Source organism: Papio anubis, chromosome 20 (assembly GCF_008728515.1).
Source record: "Papio anubis isolate 15944 chromosome 20, Panubis1.0, whole genome shotgun sequence".
NCBI lineage: Eukaryota > Metazoa > Chordata > Mammalia > Primates > Cercopithecidae > Papio > Papio anubis.
This window is the reverse complement of record NC_044995.1, coordinates 40,413,165-40,429,868: the sequence shown is the minus strand read 5'-3', so window position 1 is coordinate 40,429,868 and position 16,704 is coordinate 40,413,165. Positions and strand designations below refer to the sequence as shown.

Sequence of the window (16,704 nt, the reverse complement as noted above, 5' to 3'; positions counted from 1 at the left end):
GAGGGGCGGTCCCAACAGAGGGGCGGGGCAGAGCCGCGCTACAAGAGAGACGATCTGGGCACTTTGGGGTCACGTGCTCATTCCGTTTCCTTACCCCCGCCGCCCGCAACCTTATCCCGCCCCTGGGGGTTCGTGGGCATTTTTCAGGAACTTTCTTTCCGGCTTGAGAAGCCGCCACTCCCAAGATGGAGGTACGTTGCGCCGCCATTAAGAGCTAGCCCTGAGAACCATCCTCTCTAAGGCTTCACAGTCCTGCCCAAGATGGCCGTCTCGGCTTTGGCACCGCCCCTACTCCTGACTCTCCCAACATGGCTACCCTGACTCCCCGTTCCCAGTGCGGGACGTACGACCGGAAGTGACGGGTCCAGACAGTTCCGCTTTCTTTCTGCAGCAGGAACCGTGGCTGCCGGACAAGAGGGGCGCGGTGGATACTGACCTTTGCTCCGGCCCCGTGTAGGTGTGAACGAGCGGGTGGGAGGGCACCTCAGTTTCCTGCAGGGGGCAACCGGAGGGTGCATGTGTGGGCGTGGACCGCGGAAACTGTTAATCCCTTTGGCCTGTTGGCGGGAATTGGGTCACAATTGGGCACAGGGAGCGGAGGTTTTGAGATCTTGAGATCCTCGCCATTGATTTGAGCAAAGTGAGACTGGCCAGGATTGGGGAGATCGCTGCCCCTCGCCCCCATATCGGAAACAAAGTGAGGCCTCATTGCCTGGAAGCGATGGAGGAATCCAATTGGCTGGAAGTAGCCCTCTCCCACTGACCGGGATCCCCTTTCTTCCTGCAGCGTGAAGACACAGCGCGTCTTCCCGCTGTCGGCTTCCTCCCACAGAACCCGTTTCGGGCCTCAGAGCCTCTGGCGAGATGCTGCTGCCGCTCCTGCTGCTGCTACCCATGTGCTGGGCCGTGGAGGTCAAGAGGCCCCGAGGCGTCTCACTCACCAGTGAGTCCTCCTGTTCACCCTCCCGCCAGGCTGGAGGTGGGAGGGGCCAACATTGGGCCTTGGGGATAGGCATTTACGACCTTTTGCCTCAGTTTCCCGGTAGTGCTCCGCTGGTGGGGGTGGGAGGACAGAGGTGGTATTTGGTGGAGAAGGCGCTTTCCTGCCCTGGGCTGAGCTTCCTGCACCCCACAGATCATCACTTCTATGATGAGTCCAAGCCTTTCACCTGCCTGGACGGTTCGGCCACCATCCCATTCGATCAGGTCAACGATGACTATTGCGACTGCAAAGATGGCTCTGACGAGCCAGGTGAGCCTTTTCTCTGTTCATCCATCAGATATTTATTTTTTTATTTTTTTATTTTTTATTTATTTATTTTTTTTGAGACGGAGTCTCGCGCTGTGTCACCCAGGCTGGAGTGCAGTGGCGCGATCTCGGCTCACTGCAAGCTCCGCCTCCCAGGTTCAGGCCATTCTCCTGCCTCAGCCTCCCGAGTAGCTGGGACTACAGGCGCCCGCCACCACGCCCGGCTAGTTTTTTGTATTTTTTAGTAGAGACGGGGTTTCACCATGTTAGCCAGGATGGTCTCGATCTCCTGACCTCGTGATCCGCCCGTCTCGGCCTCCCAAAGTGCTGGGATTACAGGCTTGAGCCACCTCGCCCGGCCCAGATATTTATTGAACGCTGCTCAGTGCCAGGCCCTGTCTGTGTGACCAAGATACTCCCTATGCTGACTCCCCCGTGAGTGGGCAGAAACAAGCCCCGCAGTCAGTGGTCAGTGGTCAGTGGTCAGTCTTATGGCCCCGGGCAGCTGGAGGAGCCCAGAGTCCTCCTACTCCCAAGCCTAGGGGTCAGAAAAGGCTCCTCCAAGGAGGTGAGGTTTCGGTTAAATCCCGAGGGTGCTGCAGATGGAGGGGCCAACATGGGCAAACCCCTGGAAGTGGGAGACGGGGTGGGGCCAAGAGCAATCCAGCAGGAGACAGAGGTGAAGGGAAACCCTGGCTTTTTGTTTTTCTGTTTTTTGAAGAGACAGGGTCCTGCTGTGTTGCCGAGGCTGGAGTACAGTGGCATGATTGTAGCTCACTGCAGCCTGGAACTCTTGGGCTCAAGTCATCCTCCTGCCTTGGCCTCCCAAAGTTGCGGGGGTTACAGGTGCAAGCCACCGTGCCTGGATGAGGCCGTTTTGTTTTGAATTTTCTTTGAGATGGAGTTTCACTCTTATTGCCCAGGCTGGAGTGCAGTGGCACGGTCTTGGTTCACTGCAACCTCCGCCTCCCGGCTTCAAGCGATTCTCCTGCCTCAGCCTCCTGAGTAGCTGGGATTACAGGCGCACGTCACCACGCCCAGCTAATTTTTCATATTTTTAGTAGAGACGGGGTTTCACCATGTTGGCCAGGCTGGTCTCAAACTCATCACCTCAGGTGATCCACCCGTCTCGGCCTCCCAGAGTGCTGAGATTACAGGCGTGAGCCACAGCGCCAGGCAGAGACCCTATTTTGAAGGACCTCAGTGAGAAGAGGCAGGAGGCAGCGCTGGAAAGCTTTGTTTCAAGCCCGGGGTGTGCCGGGTACAACTCTTCCCTTCCTTTGGTCCTTATCTTTCTTGTGCTCTCTGTGTGCAGGGTGGGTCGGGGGCTCTTGTCTGTGGATGGATGGGACACGTCTGGCCCTCACCTGACTGAAAACCTTCCCTCCCTTCTTCCTCACAGGCACGGCTGCCTGTCCTAACGGCAGCTTCCACTGCACCAACACTGGCTATAAGCCCCTGTATATCCCCTCCAACCGGGTCAACGATGGTGTTTGTGGTAAGTGAGGATGCACCAGGATTCTGGAAAGGTGGTAGAGGGAGGGAGGGTGGAGGCACTGCCAGGTCTGATCTCGGCTTCTGCCTCTGCCACAGACTGCTGCGATGGAACAGACGAGTACAACAGCGGCATCGTCTGTGAGAACACCTGCAAGTATGTGGGTGACAGTACCCCTCCCATCACCCCACTCCACGACTTTGCCTGGCTCCACTCAGTGAATCAGGCCCGCTCTCTCTCTGCTTTTCTGTGTCGGGTGCTCTGTCTGTGCCAGGTGCCTTGTAAATCCTAATGCCCACCTTTCCCTCTAGTCTGGAAGCAGGTAGGATTGTTTCCCAATTCAACAGATGGGGGAACTCCAGTTTAGAAAGGGAAATGCGGTGGCTCAAGCCTGTAATCCCAGCACTTTGGGAGGCCGAGACGGGTGGATCACGAGGTCAGGAGATTGAGACCATCCTGGCTAACATGGTGAAACCCCGTCTCTACTAAAAACACAAAAAATTAGCCGGGCGAGGTGGCGGGCGCCTGTAGTCCCAGCTACTAGGGAGGCTGAGGCAGGAGAATGGCGTAAACCCGGGAGGCGGAGCTTGCAGTGAGCCTACATCCGGCCACTGCACTCCAGCCTGGGCGACAGAGCGAGACTCCGTCTCAAAAAAAAAAAAAAAAAAAAAAAAGTAAGGGAAATGACTTCCCCAGGGTCACATAGGAGAGAGCAGAGCTGGCACTTGGACTCTAAACTTTCCATTGTCACAATCTGCAGCAGGCCCTGAAAACCTACACACCCACAGGCAGATAAAGTATACAACAGAAGGAGGCCAGGTGCCGTGGCTCACGCCTGTAATCCCAGCACTTTGGGAGGCTGAGGCGGGCAGTTCACGAGGTCAGGAGATCCAAACCACGGTGAAACGCCGTCTCTACTAAAAATACAAAAAAATTAGCTGGGTGTGGTGGCAGGTGCCTGTAGTCCCAGCTACTCGGGGGTGCTGAGGCAGGAGAATGGCATGAACCTGGGAGGCGGAGCTTGCAGTGAGCCGAGATCGCACCACTGCACTCCAGCCTGGGCGGCAGAGTGAGACTCTGTCTCACACACACACACAAAAAAGTATACAACAGAAGGAGACTGAGTATGAGACAATAAGGAGGGATGGGGATTGTGGCATCTAGAGGAACAGCTGTTCTCAATTGCTGCCAACTGATCCTTTTATAGTTCATAAGCAGGATGATTTATTTTTATTTATTTATTTATTTTTGAGACGGGGTCTCACTCTGTCGCCCAGGCCGGAGTGCAATGGCGTGATGTCAGCTCACTGCAAACTCTGCCCTCTGGGTTCAAGCAATTCGCACGCCTCAGCCTCCCAAGTAGCTGGGAATACAGGTGTGCCCCACCGTGCCCGGCTAACTTTTGTATTTTTAGTAGAGATGGGGTTTCACCATGTTGGCCAGGCTGGCCTCGAATGCCTGACCTCAGGTGATCTGCCCACCTCAGCCTCCCGCTGAGGTGCTAAGCCACCGCGCTTGGCCACGATGATTAGTTTTTTATGCACGTGTGAGAGATGTGCCTCCCTTAAACCTTGTTGTGACCTTGGCACGTTACCTGTCTGACATGAAAAAATAAAAATAAGGCCCGGCTCATGGTGGCTCATGCTTTTATAATCCCAGCGTTTTGGGAGGCCGAGAGAGGAAGATTGCTTGAGCCCAGGAGTTTGAGACCAGCCTGGGCAAAAGAGCAAGACCCTATCTCTGTAAGAAGTAGAAAAAAAATTAAAAGTATAAATAAAAATTGGAAATTATAATTTAAAAAATTACTGGTTGGGCATGTGGCTCACACCTGTAATCCCAGCACTTTGGGAGGCTGAGGCGAGAGGATCACCTGAGCCCAGGAGTTTGAGACCAGACTGGGCAACACAGTGAGACCCATCTCGCTGAAAAAAAATTTTTTTTTGAGACAGAGTCTAACTCTGTTGCCCAGGCTGGATGGAGTGCAGTAGTGCCATCTCGGCTCACTACAGCCTCTGCCTCCCGGGTTCAAGCGATTCCTCTGCCTCAGCCTCCTGAGTAGCTGGGACTACAGGCACCCATCACCACACCTGGCTAATTTTTGTATTTTTAGTAGAGACAGTGTTTCATCATATTGGCCAGGCTGGTCTTGAACTCCTGACCTCGTGATCCACCCGCCTTGGCCTCCCAAAGTGCTGGGATTACAGGTGTGAACCACCGCGCCAGGCTGAAATTTTTTTTTTTTTGAGACGGAGTCTTGCTCTGTCGCCCAGGCTGGAGTGCAGTGGCCAGATCTCGGCTCACTGCAAGCTCCGCCTCCCGGGTTCATGCCATTCTCCTGCCTCAGCCTCTCGAGTAGCTGGGACTACAGGCACCCACTACCACGCCCGGCTAATTTTTTTGTATTTTTTAGTAGAGACAGGGTTTCACCGGGTTAGCCAGGATGGTCTCGATCTCCTGACCTCGTGATCCACCCGTCTCGGCCTCCCAAAGTGCTGGGATTACAGGCTTGAGCCACCGTGCCCAGCCTCCACATCTGTTAAGTAGAAGGTGGATTGAACACAACCAACAGACTTTGTTTTTTTTTTTTTTGAGACGGATTCTCGCTCTGTTGCCCAGGCTGGAATGCAGTGGTGTGATGTCCGCTCACTGCAAGCTCTGCCTCCCGGATTCATGCCATTCTCCTGCCTCAGCCTCCTGAGTAGCTGGGACCACAGGTGTCCCCCACTGTGCCTGGCTAATTTTTTGTGTGTGTGTATTTTTAGTGGAGACAGGGTTTCACCGTGTTAGCCAGGATAGTCTCGATCTCTGACCACCGTGATCCGCGCCCTCGGCCTCCAAAAGTGGGAATTACAGAAGCGTGAAGCCTACATGCCCAGGCCCAGCCGGCGCCCGTAACCGGGTCATACTTTTTTTTTTTTTTTTTTTTTTGAGGCCGGAGTCTCATCTGCTCCTTAGGCTGGAGTGCAGTGGCGGGATCCTCCCAGCTGCTGCAGCTCTGCCTCCTGGAGTTCACATGTTCTCCTGCCTCCAGCCTCCCGAGTAGCTGGGACTGGCCCGCCCACCTCGCCCGACTAGTTTTTGCTCATTTTAGTAGGGCCGGGACTGCGGGTTTAGCCAGGATGGTCTCGATCTCTGACCTCGTGATCCCTCGCGTCTAGGCCTCTAAAGAATGCTGGGATTACAGGCCACGGTACCCAGCCTTCCCGGCCACCAGATTGTCTTTTGTCTAGAATTCATTGATTTCTGTTATTTCCTGTCTTCTGTGGTTTTGTTTTGTTTTAATTGTAATGTAGGGCCAAGGTCTTTATATGTGCATCCAGGCAGTGCAGAACTCCTGGGCTCAAGTGATCCTCCTGCCTTGGCCTCTCAAAGTGCTGGGATTACAGGCATGAACCGCACCCAACCCGGTCTGCCTCTCCAAGAGTTATTAATACACCTCCTGCTGCCTAGTCCCTTCCCTGACCCCCAGGGGCCTACAGAACCCTGTCCCTCACAGGACCCAGGGGCTGAAAGGTGCGATGTTGAGAGAGAACCTGGGAGACTGGGAGGAGGGTGTGCTCTCATCTTTCCCAGCGTGTCTTGGTGGGGGCGCAGCTGGATTGAGCTGTTGGGAAGAGGCAGACCCTGGTGGTGCTGTGTGTCCCCACCGCAGAGAGAAAGGAGCCGTGGGAAGGGGTGCACTTGCTGGCAGATGGCAGGAGGTGCCAGGGAGTTCAGCCTGAGATCACCGAGCAGGGGACTGGAAGAAGGCTGGGAGGGCTTGAGTGAAGCCAGCGGGGGGCGGCGGTGGCTCAAGCCTGTAATCCCAGCAGGAGGCTGAGGCAGGTGGATCCTGGGTCAGGAGATCGAGGCAGTCCTGGCTGTGATTGAAACCCGTCTCTGCAAAATAAAAATAGCAGGCGAGGTGGCCGAGCCTGTAGTCCCAGCTACTCGAGAGGTGAGGAGCAGGAAAAAGAATGCTCTTCCAGGGAGGCAAGAGCGTGAAGCTGAATCACACTCCTGGGTGTTAAGCGGTGCTCAAAAGCCCGCGGTGGCTGCCGCAGGGTGATCTGGGCCTCGAGGCCTCCTAGCATGGGCCTGCAAGGCTGGGGAGTGGTTTGCCCCGACTGCTGTTCTGGGGCAAGTGACTGCCGTTCTGAGCTTTGCTTTCTCAGTTGTGTGCTAGGCGTTTAGTCATTGGCTAAGTATAATAGTTCCTAAATGGAAGGCTGTCGGCTTTATCAGGGCCTTGGACATCAGACTAAAGCAGGCTAGAAGGGCCTGGCTGCCTCCTGAGGACGGGAGGTTTGCTCCTCTGTATCCCGGATCTGTGGCGCCATTTCCTGTAAGATGGGCTGATATTAACAAGATAACGTCAGCCAGTAGCAGCCGGATTAATTCCATAGGGTGGGTTCTTTGGGGTCCCTAGGCATGTGTCTCTCCCTGCCTTGCCTGTGTACTGGACGGGAGGCTGGAAACCGACCTGGATCTGCCTCAAGGGATTCATTGCTAGCGGGAGGGACAGACAGCCAGGGCTGCTGGACAAAGGGAAATGTGGGGTAGAGACTTCTTGCCCAGTTCCTCTCCCTCTCTGTCATGGGGGCAGGAGGCAAGGAAGGCTTCTTGGAGGAGGAGGCCTCTATCTCAGATGAAATCTGTTGGGTAATTTGGAGTTAGCCAGGTAGAGTGTTCCAGGCTGAAGGAACAGCATGTTTGAAGAACCGGAGGCAGAAAAGCGTTTGGGGGGGTCTGCCTGTTGTCAGGGCAACTGGGTTCTAGTAAGATAGGGATGGGGCAAATGGGGCTGGAGAATCAGCCAGGGGCCCGGTTACCTGGGGCTTTGCGGGCTACATTGAGGCGTTTGGGCTTCTCTCCAGAGGGCTGCAGGGAAGCCCAGCTTGGGAGAGAGACCCATCTTGATGTGTATTTTGCGACATCCCCCTGCTGCCCTATGGAGTAGAGGCGGGGAGGTAGTAGTCAGTGAGGAGGAGGCAGAACCGAGGAGAGCCGGTCTCTTGCCTTCTGCCCACCCAGAAAAAGCTCATTGAGCTCCAGGCTGGGAAGAAGTCTCTGGAGGACCAGGTGGAGACGCTGCGGACAGTGAAGGAAGAAGCCGAGAAGCCAGAGAAAGAGGCCAAAGAGCAGCACCAGAGGCTGTGGGAAGGTACGGCATAAAGTGGCCAGAGGACTCACCTTCAGTTCCTGGGTGGGAGGCGTCTGGGCCTGGGAGCCTCTCGCTCATTATCTGCTGTCAGTTTCAGCAGATTTTTGATCCTGGTGCCCATTGCCTTCTGTGCCTTGAGGTTCGCTTGGATTGTGGCATATGTCAGGAGCCTCCTTTTAAAAAATTGTTTAAATAATTTTTTTTTTTTTGAGACAGTGTCTCCCTCTGCCACCCAGGCTGGAATACAGTGGCGTGATCTCAGCTCACTGCAACCTCTGCATCCCAGGTTCAAGCAATTCTTGTGCCTCAGCCTCCTGAGTAGCTGGAATTACAGGCACCTGCCACCACATTTAGCTAATTGTTTTGTATTTTTAGTAGAGACGGGGCTTCACAGTGTTGGCCAGGCTGGTCCCGAATTCCTTACCTCAAGTGATCTACCTGTCTCGGCCTCCCAAAGTGTTGGGATTACAGGTGTGAGCCACCACGCCTGGCCGCCTACATCCTTTTAACATCAACGTAGATTTTGTTATTTGACTTTAGCAAGACTTAATTTAATCCAGTGACCATTTTTCCTATCAAGTGTTTGGTATTTGTCTTCACTAATTGTAAGAGCTTTTTCTTGGCCAGGCGCCGTGGCTCACGCCTGTAATCCCAGCACTTTGGGAGGCCGAGGCGTGCGGATCACGAGATCAGGAGATTGAGACCATCCTGGCTAACACAGTGAAACCCTGTCTCTACTAAAAGAAATACAAAAAAATTAGCCAGGCGTGGTAGTGGGCACCTGTAGTCCCAGTTACTCGGGAGGCTGAGGCAGGAGAATGGCGTGAACCTGGGAGGCAGAGCTTGCAGTGAGCCTAGATCGTGCCACTGCACTCCAGTCTGGGCAACAGAGCAAGACTGCGTCTCAAGAAAAAAAAGAAAAAAAATACAGCCAGGTGCAGGGGCTCATGCCTATAATCCCAGCACTTTGGGAGGCTGAGGCAGGCGGATCACGAGGTCAGGAGATTGAGACCATCCTGACCAACATGGTGGAACCCATCTCTACTAAAAATACAAAAATTAGCTGGACATGGTGGTGCGTGCCTGTAATCCCAGCTACTTGGGAGGCTGAGGCCGGAGAATCCCTTGAACCAGGAAGTTGGAGGTTTCAGTGAGCCGAGATTACACCCCTGTATTCCAGCCTGGCAACAGAGTGAGACTCAGTCTCAAAACAAACAAACAAACCAAAAATTAGCTGGGCGTGGTGGTGTGTGCCTGTGGTCCCAGCTACTCGGGAAGCTGAGGCAGGAGAAGCGCTGGAACCCGGGAGACAGAGGTTGCAGTGAGCTGAGATCTCGCCCCTGCACTCCAGCCTGGGTGACAGAGCAAGACTTCATCTAAAATAATAATAATAAAAGAGCTTTATCTATCTGGGGTTTGCCCTTTTGTCTACAACTGAAAATTTTTTTTAATTTATTGATTTTTGAGATGGAGTCTCGCTCTGTTGCCTAGGCTGGAGTGCCAATGGCATGATCTGTGCTCACTGCAACCTCCACCTCCTGGATTCAAGTGATTCTCCTGCCTAGGCTTCCTGAGTAGCTGGGATTACAGGCACCTGCCACCACAGTATTTTTAGTAGAGATGGGGTTTCACTATGTTGGCCAGGCTGGTCTCGAACTCCTGTCCTCAGGTGGCCTGCTTTAACCTCCCAAAGTGTTGGGATTACAGGCATGAGCCACGACGCCCAGCTCTGTCTGCAACTGAAGATAGGATTTCCCTTCTTTATTTGTTTTTGGTGCTAGGGCCTGGTGTTTTTTTGGCAAGACCGCATTGCACGTAGAGCGGGAGTTCACTGGCTCTGTCTGCCCCTGAACCTTTGCCGTGCTGCGAGCTTCCTTTCACGTGGGTGTGGGCAAGCTCAGGCCTGATTTTCCTCAGGACGTGTTCTCAGCGTGCAGCTGTGGAATCATAGGGAAGCGCCGTGTTTTGACCCAGATTCCCAAAGGGTGGCGGGGCTGAGCCAGGGCTCCGAGGGCAGATGGCCTGGTTTGGGCCCCAGGCTACACCTCTCCCTGGCTGGGTGATGATGGGCAGGTCCCTTCACCCATGGAAAGGTCAGGGACCCCTCAGGCCCTCATCTGTGAGACTCAGAACAGTGTCAGCCGGGTCTGCTGGGACATGTGGCATCTCCTGGGGTGACCCAGGACTCTCTAGAGGAAATACCCACTGTTTTTATTCTGTTCGTAGAGAACCAAGCTGGAGCTTGGTATACAGTGGGAAGTGAATCCTGGTATACAGTAGGCAGTTAATCATTGGAGCCTCTGTTGTGGCTGTTTCCCCCTCTGCTTAGGTTAGAAGAGTAACGACAGATAAAGGAGGGACTTTTGGGACAGAGGCTCGGTCCCCTTCTGTCCGGCTGGCCACTCTTCCTGGGACTGGCCCTGGGGATCCCCAAGATGCCCCCAGGACCAGTCTCCCTCCCTGTATCCTCCCTGTATCCTCCCCATCTCCCAGCGTCCTTGGCCATGAAGTCTCATTCCTGCCAGCCCTGCCCCTGACATGCCTCTGCCAGGTCCTAAACCTAAAGTCTCAGTGGCCGCTCTCCTCTCCCCAACCCCATCTCCCACCTCTGACCGTCTGCGCACCGTATCCGCGTCTCCCCAGAATCTTCCTCTGCTCCGTGCTGCTTCCTCGGCCCGCAGCCTGGGCCATCCCTTGTTGTCACCTGGCTTCCGCCCTCGCCCCCACCTCTGTCCCAACAGTGGCCTGACAGGGCCGCCCTCTGCCACCTGGCTTCCCACCTCCTTGCTCCAGCCCCACGGGTGGCCCTCCCGCCCCTGCACTCCCCACCCTGCCCCAGTCTCCCCCAACACAACCAGGCTTCAGCCAGTCACCTTGCTCCTCGTCTGTCCTCCCCCGGTAAGGGCAGGGACCTTTGTCTCCTCCACAGTCGTGTCCCCAGGGTCCAGCATGGGGCCAGGCACCTAGTAGGCGCTTAGTGGCAAATGAGCCTGTGGGGTGTGGGGTCGGTGGGAGCCAGTGGGTGGGCAGGGGTGACAGAGGTGGCTTCTTTACAGAGCAGCTGGCTGCCACCAAGGTCCAGCGGGAGCAGGCGCTGGCGGCTGATGCCTTCCAGGAGCTGGATGACGACATGGACGGGACGTGAGTGTCCCCAAGTTGGAGCTGCGCCCCCTTCCGTGGGCCTGGGTTTCCCTTCCCGCCACCCTCGCCTCTAGAAACCAGCCAGAGCTCCCCCTGGGTTCCCCTGGCGTGGGGTCCAGGCTGATCCCAAGCCCCGCGTGACCCTGCCTCTTACTCATGGATGGCTGGGTCCAGGATGCCCTGGGCGAGGAGATAGGGGGACCACCTTCTCCCCAGGAGCTGGGCACAGACCCTCAGCCCCAGGAAGTGTGGCTAGGCGTCCAGTGATGGGAGCTGGGCGCAGACCCTCAGCCTCAGGAAGTGTGGCTAGGCGTCCAGTGATGGGAGCTGGGCGCAGACCCTCAGCCCCAGGAAGTGTGGCTAGGCGTCCAGTGATGGGAGCTGGGCACAGACCCTCAGCCCCAGGAAGTGTGGCTGGGCGTCCAGTGATGGGAGCTGGGCACAGACCCTCAGCCCCAGGAAGTGTGTGATGAGGATTGCTTTTCCCAGCCCCACTCTGCGCTCTGGGTAGAATCCTGGCTGTGCCTCTGAACTTGCTGGGTTACCTGGTGGAGGGTGGACTTTTGGGGGCTGAGGGACACACGAGGAGCCTAGGAGATGTGGGGTGCCAAGGAGCAGGGGGCTTCAGAGGGACCAAATGGGCAGAATGGGCAAGGGTGGGGGTGGGCTTTGCTGGGTGGAGGACCAAGGTAGATGGCTTCAATGTGCCGGGTTCTGAGGGTGGAAGGAGGTGCCACCTGGGTGGGTTGAGAGAGAGGTCATCAGGGATTTGGGGGTCCAGGTATCTCCCAGTCCCACCCCTTACTTTGAGCCCCTTTGGGGTCATGGAGTCCTGGGGAAGGGGCAGGAAGGCGGGGAGGCCCCTGCACCTTGAGTTCCTGAAGCAAGTTCAGGGTAGGCCCTGGCAGGGAAGAGCAGGTGGGCCACGTGGTGCCCCCAGCTGAGAGCCATTGGGGCGTCACCCCTCCAGCTGTTTCTGCCACGCCCCCACAGGGTCTCAGTGACCGAGCTGCAGACTCATCCAGAGCTGGACACAGATGGGGACGGGGTGTTGTCGGAAGCGGAAGCTCAGGTACCTCGGCTGCCCCTTGGCTGGGGACTTCCGGAAGCATTGCCCCAGGGTGACCTCAGGGCACAGGAGGGGAACCAAGGAAAGCTCCCTGCTGGCCTGGGACGCCTCCTCTGGGTGAGCTGGGATGGATGGCAGCCACTCAGGGCTGCTTCCCACCTGGCAGGACCCGGGATGGAGCCAGGTCGGGCTGGAGCCCGTTTCCCCCGCCTGCCCGCACTCTCCCTGCTGTTTGAGCACCCAGTCCCCTTTCTCCCCTATCCCTGTCCTGCCCTATTTCCCTCCCCCCATTCCCCTCCTCCCCACCCCCATCTTCCGCAGTCTCCTTTCCTATTCCCCTCCTTCCCTGTGGCCCCTGGCTTTTTGCCTCCCTTCTCTGCCCTCCCCTGAGTTTCTCCCTGTCCCTCTGCAGCCTTGGCCTTGGCCTCTCCCTTGGAGGGCCTGGCCCTCTCTGATCCTGGGCTCTCTCTTCCTCCGTCTGTCCGTGTTGTCCGTCCATCCGTCTGTCTGCCTCTCTCTTTCTGTCTCAGTGCCCCCAACCACTCCAGCCCGCGGCCCCTCCTCCCCTCCCACGGGCCTGTGCTGCCCCCTCCTGGCCGCAGTGCCTCAGTGGCGTGGCCCCGGCCTGGTCATAAGGGCCCAGGGCCCAGCCCTCCCGTGCCTGGCACCGCAGCGCGGGTGCCTGGGGTGGCCGGGAAAGGGGACACGTGGCGGCCTAGATCTTGACACCACCCCCAACACACACAGGCCCTCCTCAGTGGGGACACACAGACAGACGCCAGCTCCTTCTTCGACCGCGTCTGGGCTGCCATCAGGGACAAGTACCGGTCCGAGGTCAGTGGAGGGAAAGGGAGGGGACTTGGTCCTCCTCCGACACTGGCCCTACCCCGCCTCACAAAGGAGCTGCCTCCGGTTCTGGCACCCGGCCACCCTGGCCAGCTGGGCGGCCCCAGCACCCCCACCGAGGCCCCCCCACCCCAGCTGTCGGTCCTCACTGCAGGCCCCGCAGGAGGGGCAGAGACGCCGAGGCTGCCCCTTGGGCTGTGGTGTGAGCCTGAGGGTGTGGGTGGACCCTGAGTCCACAGCACCGACCACGCTGCTCACCCGCCAGGCACTGCCCACTGACCTTCCAGCACCTTCTGCCCCTGACTTGACGGAGCCCAAGGAGGAGCAGCCACCAGTGCCCTCGCCACCCACAGAAGAGGAGGAGGAGGAGGAGGAAGAAGAGGAGGCTGAAGAAGAAGAGGAGGAGGAGGAGGATTCCGAGGTGCAGGGGGAGCAGCCCAAGGTCCGTGTTTGGGGGAGAAGGGGAGACAGAGAGGGTGGGGGAAGGGCTGCTCACTGACCCTGCCCCTTCCCCAGGAGGCCCTGCTGCCACTGGCACCCCCGCAGCCGGCCAGCCCTGCTGAGGAAGACAAGATGCCGCCGTACGACGAGCAGACGCAGGCCTTCATCGATGGTGAGGGCGGGCGGGGGCCGGGCTCCTCGGGTGAGCCCAGCGTTTCCTGCCGTGGTGGCGTAGATCAGGGGAAGATCCTGAGCTCAGCCCCTGCTCTGACTTGGCCAGCACACGCCCCAGTATCTTGGGGAGTCCAGGAAGGGAGCCTGGGGTAAGCCAGTCCCACCCTCGCCAACCCCAAGGGGCCCTTCTGCCTCCCCGAGGGCCGCAGCTTGTTTGTGTCGCTCCTGGCGGGCCCCAGGAGCCCTGGCCCCAGTCCCTCCGGAGCCGCGAGCCTGGGCAGCAAGTCGGGGCTGTTCATAGCTGGTGAGGCCCTCAGGTCTGTCTGGGCAAAGCCCTTGGGCAAAGCAAAATCAGCTTAGAGGAGGACACAGTTGCATCCGCGGAACCCCGTTCCCCATCCTCCTGAGTGGGGGTGAGGACGTCTCTGACCTCCAGCCCCTCCCCCAGCTGCCCAGGAGGCCCGCAACAAGTTCGAGGAGGCCGAGCGGTCGCTGAAGGACATGGAGGAGTCCATCAGGTAGCGGGGGCTGAGGAGGCGGGACACCCGTCCCACAGTGCCTGCTCCCCGGCTCCCAGGGGAGCCAGTCATGGGGAATCACTGAGGCAACCGCAGGCTGGGCCTGGCCCCTGCAGGGAGGGTTCTCCGGAGGTGGCAGGGAGGACAGCCTGGGCACCACAGCTCACCCAGGCCCTCCTGTGTCTGTCATCCTGGGGCAGGCGCTGGCGTCCCCAGCTGCCCTTTCACCGCTCCGCCTCCACTTCCAGGAACCTGGAGCAAGAGATTTCTTTTGACTTTGGCCCCAACGGGGAGTTTGCCTACCTGTACAGCCAGTGCTACGAGCTCACCACCAACGAGTGCGTCCCAGGGGTGCAGGGGCCCCCACCGGCAGGGTGGGAGGCAGGTGGCCCCGGAAGCGGCACCGCCAGTTTCCTGATGGTTGGGGAACCACCTGCAGGGTGGGGCCTGAGCGCTGCCCTCCATATTGAGGGGGAGCAGAAGCAGGCTTAGGGTTGGTGATTGGAGTTGGAGGTGCCCTGTGTACGGGGACAGGAGGAGGTAGGGAGGGGCTGTGGGAGGAGGCTGGGATCCCTGTGTCCCCCCCACCCATATTCCCTGGTCCTCCCCAGGTACGTCTACCGCCTCTGCCCCTTCAAGCTTGTCTCGCAGAAACCCAAACTTGGGGGCTCTCCCACCAGCCTTGGGTGAGTGTCATGGGCTGGCCCCTTCCCTCTGCCTCCTCCTGGTGCCCGACACCGGCCCAGCCCTCAGCACCCTGTCTCTCTTGCAGCACCTGGGGCTCCTGGGCTGGCCCTGAGCACGACAGGTTCAGTGCCATGAAGTATGAGCAAGGCACGGGCTGCTGGCAGGGCCCCAACCGCTCCACCACCGTGAGTGCCTGCAGGGCGGGGAGCTGGGGCGGGGAGACCCAGGCCTGGCCCAGCCGAACCCTCCTGAGCGCCCGTCTGCCCATTCCCAGGTGCGCCTCCTATGCGGGAAAGAGACCATGGTGACCAGCACCACGGAGCCCAGTCGCTGTGAGTACCTCATGGAGCTGATGACGCCGGCCGCCTGCCTGGAGCCACCGCCTGAAGCACCCACCGAAGACGACCATGACGAGCTCTAGCTGGATGGGCGCAGAGGTGGGCGGGGAGGTGGAGTCTCGGCCTGCCCCAGCAAGGGGAGGCGGCTGGCCCTGAGGAAGTTGGACCCACATGGCCACTCTATCAACCTGTGTGCCCGTGTCCCGTGCCTTTTTTTTTTTTTTTTTTTTTTTTTTTTTGAGGTGGAGTCTCACTCTTTTGCCCTGGCTGGAGTGCAGTGACGCAATCTCAGCTCCCTGCAACCTCCACCTCCCGGGTTCAAAAAATTCTCCTGTCTCAGCCTTCTAAGTAGTTGGGACTACAGGCATGCACCACCACGCCTGGTTAATTTTTGTATTTTTAGTAGACAGGGTTTCATCATGTTAGTCAGGATGGTCTCGAACTCCTGACCTCAGATGATCCACCTGCCTCGGCCTCCCAAAATGCTGGGGTTATAAGTATGAACCACCGTGTCCGGCCATCCCCTGCTTTTTAAAAGAAGGTTTTGTTTTGTTTTGTTTTTTTACTTTTGAAAACAAATAGGCCAGGCGTGGTGGCTCACATCTCTAATCCCAGCACTCTGGGAGGCTGAGGCGGGCGGATCACTTGAGGTCAGGAGTTTGAGACCAGCCTAACCAACATGGTGAAACCCCGTCTCTACTAAAAATACCAAAAAATTCGCTGGGTGTGGTGGTAGGTGCCTGTAGTCCCAGCTGCTTGAGAAGCTGAAGCACAAGAATCACTTGAACCCGGGAGGTGGAGGTTGGAGGTGGAGCCAAGATCATGCTAGTGCACTCTTCAGCCTGGGTTACAGAGTGAGACTCTTTAAAAAAAAAAAGAAAAAAAAAAAAAGGAGAAAATGGACAAAGTCTCCAGGCTGGTCAACTCCTGGCTTCAGGTGATCTTCCCACCTCAGCCTCCCAAGCAGTCGGGACCACAGGCAAACACCACTGTGCCCGGCTGTCCCCAGCTTTCTAATCTGGTCTTTCTCCTGCCCCAGAACCTCAAGAAGGCATGAAGCCAGCCCCTGCAGTGCCGTCCACCCGCCCCGTGTCCGGGGCTGCCTGTGGCTCTGTTGCCCTCCTCTGTGGGGGCAGGACTTTGTGGGGCTTCGCGCCCTGTTCTGGGGCCCAAGCAATGCTGGTCCACATTCCCAGGCCCCAGCGGCCTCCAAAGATGGGTAAAGGAGCTTGCCCTCCCTGGGCCCCCCACCTTGGTGACTGACCCCACCACCCCTAGCCCTGTCCCTGCCACTCCTCCTGGTGGGGACCAGTGAATGACTTGACCTGTGACCTCAATACAATAAATGTGACCCCCCACCCAAACTTGCCTGTGTTTGTCTTGCTTTGCTGGGGTGTGGACCGGGGTGTGGGCAGGGGTTGAGCGCAGGGGACGCTGCTGTCTGCAGATCCTGCCCAGGCCTCCTCCCCTGCCATGTGGGGCTCAGTCCTGAAGATGCCAGATGGATGAACCCTGGACCACCTCCGTCTGAGCATCCATCCGGGCCCGTGTCCCACCCTCCCTGGGTCTCATCTGTGCTCTGTGGAGGCCAAGGGTTCCCTCC

General features: G+C 57.7%; 1 protein-coding gene and 1 non-coding gene across 2 annotated transcripts; both read left to right on the top strand.

The window, feature by feature from the left end:
- Positions 1-2: 2 nt before the first annotated feature.
- Positions 3-16,465, top strand: PRKCSH (protein kinase C substrate 80K-H). The gene is made up of 18 exons (XM_031659058.1): positions 3-191; positions 392-453; positions 788-943; positions 1,136-1,252; positions 2,652-2,747; positions 2,843-3,033; positions 7,704-7,887; positions 10,944-11,028; positions 12,022-12,100; positions 12,845-12,931; positions 13,209-13,385; positions 13,460-13,556; positions 14,007-14,076; positions 14,325-14,414; positions 14,688-14,762; positions 14,849-14,948; positions 15,038-15,200; positions 16,141-16,465. Exons 3-17 carry the CDS (start codon positions 865-867, stop codon positions 15,182-15,184), a joined length of 1,674 nt encoding a protein of 557 aa, XP_031514918.1. The 5' UTR covers positions 3-191; positions 392-453; positions 788-864; the 3' UTR covers positions 15,185-15,200; positions 16,141-16,465.
- Positions 4,249-4,348, top strand: LOC116271790. The gene has a single exon (XR_004180539.1). It is a non-coding gene; the product is annotated as a small nucleolar RNA U13 (small nucleolar RNA).
- Positions 16,466-16,704: the final 239 nt, after the last annotated feature.